This window comes from Sebastes fasciatus, chromosome 12 (genome assembly GCF_043250625.1).
Source record: "Sebastes fasciatus isolate fSebFas1 chromosome 12, fSebFas1.pri, whole genome shotgun sequence".
NCBI lineage: Eukaryota > Metazoa > Chordata > Actinopteri > Perciformes > Sebastidae > Sebastes > Sebastes fasciatus.
Genome location: NC_133806.1, coordinates 16,031,537 through 16,048,088, shown reverse-complemented (window position 1 = coordinate 16,048,088; position 16,552 = coordinate 16,031,537). Strand labels below are relative to the sequence as shown.

The 16,552-nt window shown below is 41.8% G+C and overlaps 1 protein-coding gene across 1 annotated transcript in view; it reads left to right on the top strand.

The window, feature by feature from the left end:
- LOC141778965 (uncharacterized) overlaps nt 1-15,512 on the top strand; it is a 28,352-nt gene extending 12,840 nt beyond the window's left edge. The window contains exons 2-7 of the mRNA XM_074653550.1: nt 7,945-8,346; nt 10,041-10,393; nt 10,507-10,582; nt 10,949-11,027; nt 11,391-11,574; nt 11,677-15,512. Of these exons, the coding sequence (XP_074509651.1) occupies nt 10,043-10,393; nt 10,507-10,582; nt 10,949-11,027; nt 11,391-11,574; nt 11,677-12,288 (1,302 nt within the window). The 5' untranslated portion in view covers nt 7,945-8,346; nt 10,041-10,042 and the 3' untranslated portion in view covers nt 12,289-15,512. The remainder of the gene's footprint in view (nt 1-7,944; nt 8,347-10,040; nt 10,394-10,506; nt 10,583-10,948; nt 11,028-11,390; nt 11,575-11,676) is intronic.
- Nucleotides 15,513-16,552: the final 1,040 nt, after the last annotated feature.

Genomic DNA, 16,552 nt, shown 5'->3' with positions numbered 1-16,552 from the left:
AAGATAAGATGAACCTTTATTAATCCTCGGAGGGAAATCCAGGTGTCAAAGCAGCAACGTCAGCAAACAGAGTGAAACATAGGAGAGGTAAAAAGGTATACAAAAATTATAAAAACAATAATAGAGATATTAAAGATACAGAGTGAATGGGTGAACATAGTGTGTACAATCCGTCAATAAATAAATGTAGTATGTACAATAAATAAATGTAATATGTTCAGTCTATAAAGTGGTATATAGTGTAAAGTGCGCCAGTGGTTAGAGTCCAAGATGGTTGCAGATAGTGCATGTTTAAAGTTCCTAAAGTCCTCATAGTTCTCATATGAAGGTCAGCCTTGGTTGTGGAGCCTGATGGCTACCAGCATGAAGGACTGACCCAGGTGCTTTGTGTTGTGCCGAGGGGGGATGAGTCTGTGGCTGAAGGTGCTCCTCATCTTGAGTAGCTCATCATGGAGGGGGTGCGAGGGGTTATCCGGGAGAGCATCCAGCTTCCTCCTCGCCCTCCCCTCTGCCACCACCTCCAGGTCGTCCAGTTCAGATCCAACCACAGAGTTAGCCTTCCTCACCAGCCAACCATTTATATAGCCCAATAGCAAAAAATCACAAATTTGCCTCAGGGGGCTTAACAATCTGTTCAGCATCGGACGCCCTCTGTCCTTAGATCCTAAATCAGTGATTCCCAAAGACTGGGTCGGGACCCACAGCCCGGGTCACAGGAGATTTTATTAGGGTCACAAAATAAATTTGCAGAATTTCTTCCATGGGTAGCCGCAGACCGGTCAGGGGGCCCATGCTGACCTAATGTTATGGCTGATTGGTGTATATTTTCTATATGAAGTGTATTGTATTTCATGTACAAAACATTGATTTGATACATATATAAGGTATGTACACACATATTTATGTGTTAAATATTCATATATAAGTAAGATAAGATCAGATAAGATATTCCTTTATTAGTCCCGCAGTGGGGAAATTTGCAGTGTACAGCAGCAAAGGGGATAGTGCAAAAAACAAGATGCATCAGCTAACACAGTAAAAAAGAGCTAAACAAAATATGAACCATTTAAATAGAAGGAAGTTTAAAAATAGGAGCAGTATATACAGTATTGACAATAAACAGACTACTAACAAAATTGCACAAAAGTGGAAAATGATATTGCACAGTGAGAATGAAATGTAATTCCACCTGAAAATATCAGGTTATTGTCAGTATGAATACTGTATTTGGTACTACTTATATAGCATATATAGTAAAAGAAAAAATTATAATGTAATGTTTAAAAACATTAAACTTGTCAGAATTAAACACACAAAAAGTGTGTTATGTGAATATACAGTATGTGATTTTAGTTTGACATGTGCGGAGTCTAAAGGTCTTTTTCACATGAGACATTTTGTCACAGCAATAAAAGCACAAATTTAAATAATAAAATTAACGATGGCTGAATTCCTTTCAGCTGCTTTAGTTTCAGGGTCCTGGTATTGTTCATGCTGCCTCACTGTCACACTGTCACACTGTCATGGCTCACTGGGACACTTGAATATAACAGAGCCATCGTTAATGTTATTATTACCACCTGCGCTTTTCTCACTATGACAAATCAAAATGTCTGCTGTGAAAAAGGTCTGTTGTTATGTTCATCTTCAGATCTCTGCACTACCAAATGGAGTTTATAGTCATCTTAGTAGGTATGAATGTTGAACTTTTAACTGTCTCTGTGGGATTGGATTGCATAAACTTGCATCATTCTGTCCGAACAAAGACTGGCTGTGAATTATGTCTTAAAATGTTCTGTTTTGGATTTACAGTATGTCTCTATTAAACAGGTTACATAAACTGAACATACTGTACAGGAACGTTATAGCACGACTTGTTCAGGTTTGAACAGGAGGGGGAGCTCTCTCCACGTGACATGTTTTAGGCTGATTCCTTATACTGAAGATCCACCCTAAAACTGAATGTACATTGTGTCATTCCTTCATATATCATAAAGATCTGTTACAACCCTGGAACTGCTCCATAAACAGTGAATAACGGAACAACCGTGGTAGTTTTAATGGGAAAAGGTGATTCACAGCTACATTAGAATAATCTTTTGGACGTAACATCCAAAAGCTAAAGAATCTGAGCCCACGTTAGACCATCACTATTTCATTGTCACTGGAACTGCTGCAAACTGCCACCTGATTACGTCACCAATTAAAGTTTTGATGCACTGATGAGATGAATTGTATATATGAAGAGATATTACAGGAATATTGATCCAAATTTTGCAATGTTTTGCACACCCCATCCTCTTCTTTTCAAACACTGCACACACATGCACACATTTGTGTGTATGCATATATGTAATAAAAAATATAATATATATAATCATATTTTTTAATTGTAGCATAAATGTTTCTATTTTATATGTATGAATCTTGACTTTTGCAGTACACGTTTTTTTTTCATTTTCTTTTCTCTTACTACCAAAATACCAAGGTGAATCCCATATGTCAAAATCAAATTGGGAATAAAAACTAATTCTGATTCAAATTGTGTTTTTAGGGTGGATTTTCCCTTTAAAATCTAGTCTTTTGATCTAGATATCACACTCAGGAGTCAAGGATAAAACTTCAACATTAAAATATAACTGCAAAAGGTTACATCACTTACTGCATTGTGTATGGTAGCTATAACTCTAGAAGAGCCATTATCTTGACTTTAAATAACAGACAGATAGATAAACAGACAGTCTTTTAAAATAAATTCTGATTAGTAGTCTGCTGAATTAAGTAGGCCTATTAAGTATTGAGTATAGGCTATTAATTATTAATTATTGTAGAACTCCTATATTATTTTTTTTCCTGAAAGTACAGAATAAAATAAATTGTTTATTTAAGTATAAAATAGCCTATTGTGCATGTTCCAGAGTAGATGTGTAATAGGCTTATTTTGTGCAAGAAATCTTGTATTTATTTCCACCAGCCTATAGGCTAATATTTGTAATCCCATCACGAGCTGGTGCAACCACTGTGTTACTCTCCCACAGCTAAGCCAATAATAGCTCTGTATGTACAGTCATTTGTTTCAGTGGTGACTAAATGTTTCTCAAAATGATATCTCAGATCTGTGGCACTATAAATCCACAGTTGTACGTCTCCTCCGCCTCCTCTGTCTCTCTCTCTGTGTCTGTCTCTCTTCACACTGTGTACCGACCCGCTCAAACGTGAAGCACTTCAGCCAAAATTATGCAACAGCACTAGGCCTTTGCGCGCCTCCCATTGGTCGCTCAGCGTTCCATTTGGGGCGTGGTTAGAACGCGTTCTCACACGCTATTGGTCGCGTCTTTGCAGGGGGGCGTGTCCTCTGATTTCATTCACAAATCCAGCATGTGAAGATCCCTCTGTTTATAGTGATGAACACATGTCCCGGATCCGCAAATGTGAGAGGGCGTAAAAACGCTGCAGCCTCGGTAGAAGACGGTGTGTGACTGCGTTTTAAATAGACGTTAATGCCTGTAGTGATTTATGATCAAATTATAGTCTATTATATACATAACATTATACTTTTTTTTTTCACTTTTTTCAAGGTTGTTTTCATATTTGCAATTTACAGTTCGTAATTACAATAGTTTATAAACCAATTTTTAAGTAAATGAGCTTATAGACAAACTCATTAAATACACTAGAGAAAACAACTTCAACATTCAAAATTTAAATAAAATTAAGAAAATAAATAATAATAATAATAATGATAAAAATAAAGAATAGCGTTAAAAAAACAAAAAAAACATGTTATATGTTATATATACATAACATCATAACATATTATAGCATAATTAATACTTTAAATTTGAAAAAAACAATCATTTAATAGTACTGTTCCCACTTGTCATGGCTTTAAATATGAACTACTGGCATAGGCATGCATCTGCAACCATGCACATAAACAATAGAAAGGGGGATTTCATCTTGTTTCTTTGTCGAAGTTGTTTAACTGTGGTACGCCAGTAATGATTACAATTCTTGTATTTGAGAGGAGGGCGAAGGAGGACAAACTGGCAGACAGACAGACAGGTGCAGTGCAGTGCAAGGACACAGCAGCAGCAGTGTGTAACTGTTTCCAAGCTGCCCGAAGGTTTCCAGGTGAAACGTGATCTGTTGCTCGGCCTCTGCAACGAGAGTGGGGAGACAGTTTAGTGTTTAGTCTCTCTTTAGGCCTCTGTCTTCCCTCAGGCGGATCGGATTTCTGTTGTGGTGTCTTGCTCTGACCACACCTGCTCGTGCGTTTGGCCTTACAGGAACTCCTGCGTGCTTACACTAGCGCTTGCATACTTTCACAATGAGTAAGGCTTCAAGACAAACGTCTCCGGGGGAAAGTCATTAAACAATGCAACCGAATACAATCCAGTTAGTCTCGTCCTGATATAAACCATTTACTGTGTCGCCACAAGCCTCAGCGGTGAATCTACAAATCATTTACACCGTATTATTGTAACTTATACGCATCATATCTGTTTTTATTCCATATGTCCATCACTCCATTTCCGCCTCGAGTAACCCAACTGAAGAAGGATGTATTTTCCATATTAGTGACCAATTTAACACATTGCACTTTGACCCACTTCATCGACAAAAGCACCATCCATAGGCTTAGGCTTGACACATTCACTCCTATTGAATTCTCAAGCATGTCAATACAAGGGGATGATAATGAGAAGGGAACGGAGATACAAAACACAGAAACCAGATGGGGGGATGGGACGAAAGGGAGATGGAGAGATGGAAATGATGGGGGTGGTCGTCAACACCCGTGAACTCAGGGTAGGTTCACTAAGTTCATGTGCCGCAGAGGAATGCTGTGGGGGTTGGAGAGTTTTTTCTATCGACCTGGTCGCTGTTACAAACAGGAACCTCCCCCTTGGTTTACTATTACCCAAGGTCAACCATTATTGTGTTTTGACAATAAGAGGGGCTTGTTTGCTCACCTGGTGTTGAGGTGACTAGGTGACGGTAGGTACATAGTTATAATGCTCAAAGACAGGCATTGTCAGTCAAACAAGAACACAGATTGTTGTGTGTGTGTGTTGAGGAGAGGGTCCATTGGGTTCATGTGTATGTTGTATGTATAGCGGGGGAAGGGCAGCCCCTTCCCCTACTGACACTAACATGCAAGGCGCTTAAAGGCATCCACCGCTCCTCATACTTTAACCCGGCATTTCACATCTAAAAATACCAGTAAAACCCAGCATAATGACCGACCTGCAATTAAGGTCTTATGAGAGAAAATACCAATACCAGTATAGGACAGAAAATGTGTGTGTGTACGTGTGGTCTATACATATATGTAGTGGTGGTGGTATACTGCACTGCATGTTTCACGTGAGGGTGACTCAGTTCACTCTGTAGTAACCTTAAGTAGTGGGGGAAGCTGCTACATGACCATGAATCATGGACCTGCTGCATTAAGGTCAAATCCCTGTCCCTTACATTTTTATCTTTTAGTGGTCTTACTTTGACAATAGAGCGACGATGACACAAAATAGAATAAAATATTACATTTCTTATCAAAATACCTTGTTTTTATTTCCATTTTTCTACTTTTAACTCCTCTTTTGCCACATTTTCAGTTGTGCAACTTGAACAATAACAACCCTTTTTATAAATGTTTGAGTCACAAAGTCTGTTTGTCAGTTTAGCTTACAAGACAACTTAAGAAAATACAGAAACATCTTATCTCTTGAAGTGAAACTGCAATAAATACATAAAACTAAAACCATATAATAACACATTTAGATTGACAGTTAAAGCCAAGATGGGGTTAAAGGATTATGTTGGAATAATAGGTTGACCTATTCCTGGCAATGTCATGTACCACCAGCTGTGTGATATTCCTGCTCTGCTCCTGAAAATGTCACATCTCATAGGTATTTGCTCCTATAGGATCTTCAAGCGAGGTATAGGCTTATTGAGAACTGACTTTACTCTTGAATAGTCTTATCAGAAAGGCTGAATAAAGGAGGAGGGAGCCACAGAAGTGTGTGTTAGCATTACTTGGTTATTAAAGTTGTATCATGTCATTGAATCACACTAAAATTGATGGAAGAGTGCTCTATTTCACTATAATCTTGTAAGGTGACAATGACGTGGTATGTGTGGTGAGATGTTGCCAGACTCAGTTGTAAATAAATTAGGGCAGTCAGAGTTAACGCGATAATAACATGTTAACACAAATTCATTTGAGCGCCACTTATTTCCTGAATGCATTAACGCAATTTAGCGACCTGTTTTAAAGTAGAAAACTTAATGGATCCATTGGTACCAATCATGTCATACTATAGCTTGTTGAGAGAGGCTAAATAACGCTCTGCAGCTAAAAAAAACTGGCATGGCCATTTTCAAAGGGGTCCCTTGACCTCTGACCTCAAGATATGTGAATGAAAATGGGTTCTATGGGTACCCACGAGTCTCCCCTTTACAGACATGCCCACTTTATGATAATTACATGCAGTTTGGGGCAAGTCATAGTCAAGTCAACACACTGACACACTGACAGCTGTTGTTGCCTGTTGGGCTGCAGTTTGCCATGTTATGATTTGAGCATATTTTTATGCTAAATGCAGTACCTGTGAGGGTTTCTCGACAATATTTGTCATTGATTTGTGTTGTTAATTGATTTACAATAATAAATATATACATACTTTTGCATAAAGCGAGCATATTTGCCCACTCCCATGTTGATAAGAGTATTAAATACTTGACAAATCTCCCTTTACGGTACGTTTTGAACAGATTAATTAGCGATTAATCACAATTAACTATGGACAATCATGCGATTAACCGCGATTAAATATTTTAATCGATTGACAGCCCTAAAAGACTTGTGATTGAAGTCTCCTGTCACAGGCTAGATTTTTTTTAAAGCCTGAAAACAGAGCCATGAGGAGGTGGAGGGGGAGGCAGGAGTCTAGTTTTCTCTCAGAACACTTGAATTATAATTTGCTGAAAGGTTATTATGGAATTTTTGCCCAATGATGCCAAAAAAATTCAGTCTACTGCAGGTTTAAGTCTGTTCTATCAATAAGTATGAAGAGTACAAGATTAGAGGTCCATCATTCTCAACAGCATGGAGAAGAAAAACTAATAAATACTTTGCTGGTGTTCATTATAGTTCTGCATGCATTTATTCAATTAAACCCAATCACTGGTGATGGGTTGCATACGGTTTCTTTTTTTATTGTGTTATAAAGTGATTACAAAACAAGTGAAGACATGTGCAGGGACATATATATAAAAAGACCAAAATATATTATACAGAGAAAGACAAATAACAAAGTACAAAAACCAAAACAAGACAATGGGATAAAAGCATGTGAAGAATGTGTGTGTGTGCGTGTGTGTGTGTGTGAGTGATGTGGATAATGGGTGTGTTTGGCATTGAATGAGGCTAGATGGTCATATATGACATATATATCTACTCTTAAAAACACATACTGTACACATGCACACTATATTCACTTTTTTAATAGTCGTGTATCACAGCTGTTACCCTGCACTATATGCAGTTTTAACAGTTTTCTTCATCCTTGTATTTTAATATCTGGTATATTTTTTTGTACTTTGCACAACTAACTTTTTTACTGCCTTTTTACTGACATGTTTTGCAGTGTGGAACTGTGATGCTGGAAACTTGAATTTCCCCTCGGGATCAATAAAGTCACTATCTATCTATCTATCTATCTATCTATCTATCTATCTATCTACATCTATACATAATAATGTTTCTTATTTTCTGCTTCAATGTTGTGGTAGTGAGTGTAAGGAGGTGTGGCAGTAAATACAGCTCATGCATCAGATGCATATAGAACATATTGTGCATCTCTGGAGGCCGATGCTGTCGTGCGTGTTTACACCTCTCTCTCTCTCTCTCTCTCTCTCTCTCTCTCTCTGTTGTAGTAGAGCAGCCCTGCCTCGACTCTCCATGCAGCACGGGCGACACATGAGTGGGCCGGACCGTGAGTGCCCGGGTCTCCGTCCAATCAACGCCGAGTAAAGCAATCACTGGCTGGGAGAAGCAGCCAGTAGCGTGCGGCGCCGCCGGGCCGGCAGCCAATAGGATGCGCGTAAAACGTGGGCACGTGGATCCGCGCACATGTTGACGCTCGTAAACTGGCGAGAGAAGCAGCTCGTACAGACACAACCAGAGGAGCGGCCGGCAGGGAGGTGTGTGAGTCTGTAGAGAGAGAGAGAGAGATGCTGCTCCAGCTCCGAGTCTACTGACGGATCTGTCCTATCAAAGCAGGAGAAAGAGCCTTTAATGTTTCTAGCAGCTGCTGTTTTATCATCACATTACTGAAGGTGAGTTATCTCCACTAACTTCATTATTTGTGTTTTATTATGGCTAAACGTTTCCTGAAGTTGCCTAAAGGAATTTCCTGTCCCGCTGTGTATCCTGCTGCTGCCGGCACTATTTGTTCATTATAGCCTAAAGCTTTTTTTTTTTTACTCACGTGGCTTATTTTGCTCCCATCTATTTTGTGTTAATAGATTATTATCATGTAATGATTACAAACCATTAGATTACATTTATAACATTTATATTTACATTGTTGTCAATGTGTCATCCGGGTTTATTTCTGATATTTTAAATGCTTTTCTTGTTGTGTGGAACATGATGTATAAGAATGTGTTAGTTTCTGTTGTGGGCATCGTGGTATAGTGCGCAGACACACACACGGATAGACAGGCAGCCAACACCTGAAACGCAGCCTCATGGTCCATGCCTACCTGTGCAGACTGTACCGACCGACAAATGCACCATAACCTCCTCCACCCCATCCCACTCACCACTCACCACTCACCACTCCATCCCCATCCACATCCCCATCACTATCCACCAGAACTAAACCCACAGAGGGCATGGAGAAAAAAAAATAGGAATGAATTTAATTAGTGTACTTCCACTATCTGTTTCAGTAGACTCGTGCAGATGCATGTAAACAACGTGACATTTGGTTTTAAGAGGGTGCCTGAAGGGATGCCACACATTAAATGTAATTGTGTTGTTGTAAAAAGCTTATGTTAAAAATGTCCTGAAATTGAGACATTGTGTGGACCCGATGAGTAGTTCTTGTGTGGCCACACTGCAAAAAAAATCTGTCACTCTTCTTTGTCTGAGAGCGAGTTTAGACTTCTCATATTGATAATTCTGTGTTGATGATGATTATGTGTATGTGACCCCCTCCAATCTCCCCCCTCTGTGTTGGTGGGATCAAAGACCACTCAGAGAGAGATTACACAGAGAGCCAAAAGAAAAAAAGGAGATGAGAGAGAGAGAGAGAGAAAGAGAGAGAGAGAGAGAGAGGCACATGGCTAGAAATACAGAATGTAAAATGTGAGTAAGAGAGGAGGAGGAGGAGGGCTGGTCTGTGGAAGAGGAGCACCAGGCTTGTGTGCATAACGAACAGGATGAGCTGAGGGGAGAGCAGAGAGAGAGAGAGATGAGAGGCATACAGAAATACAGCCGTAGAGGAAGAGGTTTGTGTGTGTGTGTGTGTGTGTGTGTGTGTGTGTGTGGATCCAAGGGGGGATGGAGAGCAAGCCCGAGACAGAGAGGAGGGGCTAGAGAGAGCACCGGAGGCAGTGGGAGAGAGAGAGAGAGAGAGACTGCCTATTCTGATTTCACTACTCTACAAGCTCCCATCCCCCTCACGTTTTACTCTCCTCCAGTCTCCAATCTCCTCAATGGGAGCCAGACATGCACTACCATTGTGTGCCTACTGCCTACCCCCAGTCCCACTCTGCACCATGTTAAACTAGGGCACTGGTATACCCACCATTTTGAGTAATTGGGGTTATTATTTTTGGTAGCGAGATAGGGGGGTGGAAAAATGGAGTGTTGCCAAATGGAAAGCAGTTTTTTTTTTTGCTATGATTTTGTTTCCTTGTCTGTCTCCATTTGCTCTCACAATAGTAACACCTTGCTGGTCTTGAGCCTTTTTTTTGTTTCTTTCTAAGCTGTTCTAATAGCCCAAACCCTTCTGCCCCAACAGCAATGCAGTCCCAGGGCAGCACTTCCTCTCAGCCCTCCTTCGATTCCCTGAGCTCCAGTGACAGCCTCTTGTTCAGCGACTCGGAGCAGGCGGAGGACGACACAGACGTCTTCCTGACAGACAGCTCTCCCTCTGTCATCATCGGTGGCGTGGGCGGGGTCGCGGCCAATGGAGACAGAGGGTCGGAGAGTCCCGGGTCCCAGTGGACATGCGACGGCTTCACGGATAAAGAGGAAGACGAGTCGTACAGGTCGGAGAGCGGCGGCAGCAAGGCGGCTCGCATCGGTTTGGACGAGGCGAATCCTTCAAGCCAGATACCAAAATCACAGGGAGATCTGCTGTTTGCTCAAAAGGTAAGTGATGACAGAGCAATGTTTGCAGAGGAAAGCCCAGCGAACTGAGTCAGACAGCAAGGCCTAACACAAACTCTGTAGTAATCTATCTTCTCTTCCTCTTCCTCTGTCAGTGTGCTGAGCTACGGGGTTTCGTCAGGCCCCTGTTGGAGCTGCTGAATGGACTGAAGAGGGGCCGATTCGATCGAGGTAAGCGCCCTTGCATCGCTGCTTTCAGTCGAGCATGCGTGCCGACTGGCAGCTAAAGTTGTAGACGCTGAACACGGGCTTATATGATCTGAGCGGCCTCAGTCCATTTCAATAGAGAGAGTGTTCCTTTGTGCAGCGGCAGTCTGTATTGACGCAGCCTATTGATGTGGCCCAAAGTGCAGCGTGTGAAGCGACCGTCTTGTGGCTGACTCATCAGAGTTCACTGATATCACAAGTGAAAGTGGTGTGTGTGCATGTGTGTGTCAGAGAGAAAGAGACGCTGTCTACACGTGCATGCTTTTTTTTCGTGACTGTGGAGTCTTACAGTACATATGCTGACTGGGGGATTATGTTTTTGATTGACAGGTTTGAGCAGTTTCCAGCAGAGCGTCGCCATGGATCGAATCCAGAGGATAGTGGGCGTATTACAGAGACCTAACAGCGGGTAAGAGGTCGCCCACGTTGTCCCACCATCCACCCTCAGTGTTTCTAACTATCTGCACCACTACACACCACATCTTAGTTGGATTTTAGCATGTAAATGATTATTAAATTGTAGTTATAACAACAAAGGACCAGCGAGATAGCCTTCCATTTCAAGCCTCATCTCCTGGTCCATGTTTTATTGAACAGTCTTTGGGGGAGGTAGAGTTACAGCATTCACTGGCAGTGCAGAAAAACTTCAGAAGAAAATGTATCTAAATCTTTATGCAGGACCATAACACGTCCAGATGTTTTCCTATGCCTTAACACAACAGCATTGACATCTGTTCCTCACTTTAAATTTCTTTTTTAATATGTTTTGTAGAGAGAAGTACCTGAACACTCTGCTCCAGGTGGAGGTGATGCTGAAGGTTTGGTTTCCTCAGATCCACACTCAGCCCGTCTCCGTGGCCTCCAGCGTCGCCACATCCCCTGCTCGCTCCTTCCACAACACTTCCAGCGCCACCCCGCCGCACAAGCACAAGGATCAGTTGCACATTCCCGTCAAGGTGAGAACACACGCATTCAGTCTACTTGTGCACACACCAAACACCTTCACAACTTGAACTGTATATTCACGTGCAAACTATGTTTTCCTGCTCATTTTGCAGAAGCGCAGACTCAGCTGGACAGGTACGGACTCCCCCACGCCTTCCCCCGTGCTTCTCAAGTGCCCTCGTATCAGTGCGGAAGAGAAGAAGGTGAAGCAAGATTGCGACAAAAGTGACGGCCCGTCTTCTCCGTCGTTGGCGCCTGATGCAAACCAAAAGTCGTCAGATGTGACCGGTAACAGCCAGCTAAATGAGGACACAAAGGGAAAGGACAGTGACGGGGAGGAACTAGGCAGGCAATCAAAATACAAAGCGGGTCAAAGCTCTGAGCCGAGCCTGACTTGGGTTCACGTCGCCCCGATCCTGTCCCCGCGAAAGGCCTGCCCTTCACACGAGGGCACGACAGCGGCGGGTAACAATGAAAACCAGCCCGTCGCTGCCGTCCTGCCATCTGGACGGAGGGGCAGTCCAGCCATGCAAGACAGCTCCATCTCTTCCACCACACCCTACAACAAGCACCCCAAAAATCTGAAGAAGCCAATCCGGTGCCAAAGCCAGCCTACTGCTGGACAACAGAGCGTAAGCGAGACCGCCGAGACATGTCAGGGTCAAAGTCCTCAAGTCACGCTTACGCCTTTGCCCGAGGTGTGCCCCACCCCCTTGGAGACCTGATGCATTGAACAAGCAAAGAGCCGGCAGCCTCGCTTTGTCTACACCACCGGGCTAAAAGCTGCTGCCTGAGGAAGAAGGGACGAGGCTGCAGGCCTGTGATTATAGATGCATTAAAGGGAGGAAGGGGAGGAAAGAATTGTAGGTAACAAATGATGGATCATACAAAACCCCTCATCAAAACCACAACTGCAACCGATATTTCAAAAAGGACATAACGTGTTTAAATGAATCAAATCAGTTCGAGTTGATGATCACAATTACACAAGAAGCTAAAGGTGCACAAAAGCAGTTGTGGTTGAGGGGGATAGGAAAGAAGAAAGCCTAAAGCTGAAAGGCTATTTACAGCTTATTGATCAATAGGAGAGATTTTGAAGAATTTTCAAAAAGCAAATAATAGTTTCTCCTCCGCATGAAAGCAATCACTATATTCCGAGAGTACTGTTTCGGCATCTAACTTGAGGGACGTACTCGATCAGAAATTAGAAAAGGCTGATGTCAATATTCAGAATGAAAGCTTCCAGGGTTTACTGTGATGAGGTAACTTCAAACCAGAGTGAGCAACACAGGGTGAGCTGAATTTGATGCTAGTCTTACAGCAGCAGACGCGTTTGACGTTACATCCACTTGTAGATAGAATTGAGGCATCTGGCTTGAAGAGGAAACGTGACATTTGAAGTCCTTGGAAATCTTGTAGCTAGAGATGTGAGAAACGCAGTGTACAGAACGCAGCATTATACTGTACTTGTGGTGTGTTAGTCATCTGAGACTGTGGAAAAAATGATGTCATCAACTCACGAATGTAATCCAACAACTGTTTGGGGTATTTGGCGTCGAGAGGTGTGTCATCACAGCGATCAGAGGTAAACTTGTCTTGTCACGCTGTGGAATCGGATGTCAAACTGACACTGATCAGTGTCACGAAAATCCAAGAAAGACTTAAAAGACCAGCTGGTGGAAAAAACACGGACTACTCAAAGACACGTGACTCTCGGGTCCCACAGTTAATTTATTCATGTGTTGATCGGACACTGCATTTATTTATTGTTTGTATTTATTTATTGGGCAGCTGAATATCGCCTGCTGTGCGCTTGCATAGTTTGGCCTACAATTGTTATGAGGGGATTGGGAAGATGCTGTTTGTGGTTTTTATTGCTATCACGAGGAGGAAAACAAAAAAAACGAAGGAAGTGAAATGTTATGATTGGACTATTGGACTACTGTGCCTTTTTACCAAATAGGATGTGTTCAGAAAAGCATTTTGGTGCTTTCAGTGCATTCATACTGCGTTTTGATTGTTTGCTTGGATTTCACAAAACCAGTATACTTTCAATCATGAAAGCATACATGTAGTCAATTTAGCTTCTAAAGTGACAAAACACAGCATCCAAATCATAGACTGTATATAAAGATGAACGACACGTCTTCACTTCTCCCACTGTTCAGAAGTGAAGCCAAAATATCCCGGATACGTGAGCTGCCACCTTAAGATTTTGATGTCATTTGGAGCCAGAGTCTGGGCAGTAGTGTGTGGGGGTGCTAAAGCGCCATGGTATCGATGTCCCGCCCATACACCCGCCTGAGCCAATCAAGAGCCGAGTGCGGCCACAGCATGCTAGCATGAGCCACCTAGCTGCTGCGTTGGCACCACGGTAGCTGATTGGTTAGAAGGACTCAACAACTAACCATATTATCTCTATAACTACATTTACGATCCTATTGACACACGTTTTGTTACAAAGACTCGTGACGGCTATGGAAAGTCAAAGTTGCAGAGCCTGCTGCTGCGCGACTACGTCACTCAGAGCATCTGTCAATCATGCCGTCTCACCCTTTTTTTTATAGCGTCAAATAACGAATTAAAACCAAACTTATCAGACAAATGAACACTTGAACATGCATCAGCGTGATAAGAACTACCTAAAATGACAGAAACCATCATTTTATTTGGCGTGTACTTTGACTTTTTAGTTTGGCCCTTGTCTCATCCGCTAACCTGGAGGAGGTAGGATTTATGACATACTGCAGCCAGCCACCAGGGGGCGATCAATTGAGATGTTTTGGCTTCACTTTTTGGGGAGCTGTCATGTCGTCCATCTTTACATACAGTCTATGGTCCAAAACAACAGTATCATCAAGTATCTATCTTCTGCTTCAAAACCTGGCGTCCAGATCTCGTATTCAGACATCTACAGTTACACAAACTGCCTACATCTCCAACTTCTACACACACACACACACCAACAGCAGTGGCTACTAATTGTCATGTAGTATTAAAGTATAGCCTTCCTTTGGATCTTTTCTTTTGGTTCTGATCAACAGACTGAACTGCACTTGAAGCTGGTGCTCTTGAAAACTTGAAAAAAAACGAGAGAAAATATAAATGCAAGGGAAGAAATCTTTATTTGCACCACCCTCTACTGCTGCTATTCTGATTCCAGTTCTAATTTAGAGATGAAATCTGGAAATCTGCTCACAATATTCTTCTAAATGTAGGAGGGGTTTTAGCGATGTGATTGGATTTACCTATATTGCAAAAGAATTGTAAATATTTAGACTAAAATATTTTTAAATTGGTATGAGTGGTTCATACACTATTTACATAAATCGAGAGGAGGGATATCCACGTCTCCTCCAAACACCACATGTGAACACAGAGCCACTGGCAGCCTCCATTTTACTGCCTATGTTTGTGGAGTAAGGACTGCAACGACCCTCAGTCACAGACCCAGAGAGACCGTCTTACCCCATCGTGACGGTACGATGCGCCAGACGCTGACTCTTGGTGAGAGGCTGAGGGTGTCCTCCACCCCACTCCTGTTTTTATATGGTTGTGGTATGACAGAGAAACCAATTGCACTTATTTTTCATTGTTTATGTCCTATTTTCATGTATGTTTTCTACTGCAGCGACCACTGCTGATTGGTCAGAAATAATGTCTTGTTTATTGTAGCTGCCTTTTTTTTGTTCTTAAACTGTAAAAGCTGACTGTAGTTCCCTCCTCGCCTCTCCTCCCCTCCCCTCCCCCAACTCTGCTGCATTCGTCTGCCCTTGCCCTCTCTCCTTCATCTCCCTCAATCCTGTTAGTACCTTTTCTATCTTAACTAAACTCTGTCTTTCTCTCACTCCCATCTTTACATGATATTACTCTTCTGGCTACTTTTTTTCAATAATGATGAACAGGAAAAAAAAATCTTTTAATAAATGACACATTTTTGAAACCTGAACTGTATTTTTGTGCTTGTTTTGTGAACTTTTTACACATTTTATGTGTGTCGCACAAACGTTTGAATATTTTCTTTTTCATATGATATGCAACGATGCGTGTTTTGGAAAGCAGCTCTCACTAAACAGATGTGTGACTCAGCGGGGTGCAGATTTACAGACTGTACATTTTGAAGTATGTGCGTGTGTGTGTTTGGACGGGGGGGTGATGAAGGGTTGGAGAGGGTAGCGAGAAGGAGGGGCGGCAGGGTGCAGCCTCGGTAATCTGACTGGCGGTAGTGGGGGGGCTGGCTGATCCTCCAACCAGCTGCTTCTACGGCGCGAAAACACACTACTGTAGCTTGTTTATTTCATGAGGTAAACAATGAGTAAATACCTCCTATAGGTAGTAGAGAAGAGCCTGGCATGGTTGTATCTCTAGAGCAGAACAGTCAAACGGGCTCACGTCTGATCTCTGCACCCTCGCGTGGGGATTTCAGCCCCTCTAAAAAAAAAAAATCAATGGGTGAGAGTCAAAAGTTAACCTCAGCGTTCACTCCCCAAAGCGTCCGGTGCTCCTCTTACAATCCATAAAACATCTGTGTTGTCAGGGTTGTATTATTTTCTATACAAAACACAAGAGGTGATTTTTATATCTCTGAAATATGAGATGAAAATCCCCAAATTGCTGAAACACACTGGGTGCCAGTTAATTGTAATATTATGTTAAATAAATTAATGTGATTTTTACATCACAATAGTATAATTCATTGGTAAAAAAAAAAAAAACAGCAAAGCTGTAGACACAAAGCTTTGAACTATTGGTGACAAAATGATAATCAACTATTTTGATAATGGAGTAATTGTTTGAGTTAGTTTTCAAAGCATAAACTCAAAAATATTATCTGGTTCCAGATTCACCAGTGTGAGGATTTGCTGCTTTTTCTGTTTTATATCATTGTGTTTTGGATTCATGGTCTGACAAAACAAACAATTTGTACTTAATAATTTTCACTATATCTGACTTTTTATAGACTTAAGGGATTAATCATTTAATCAAGAA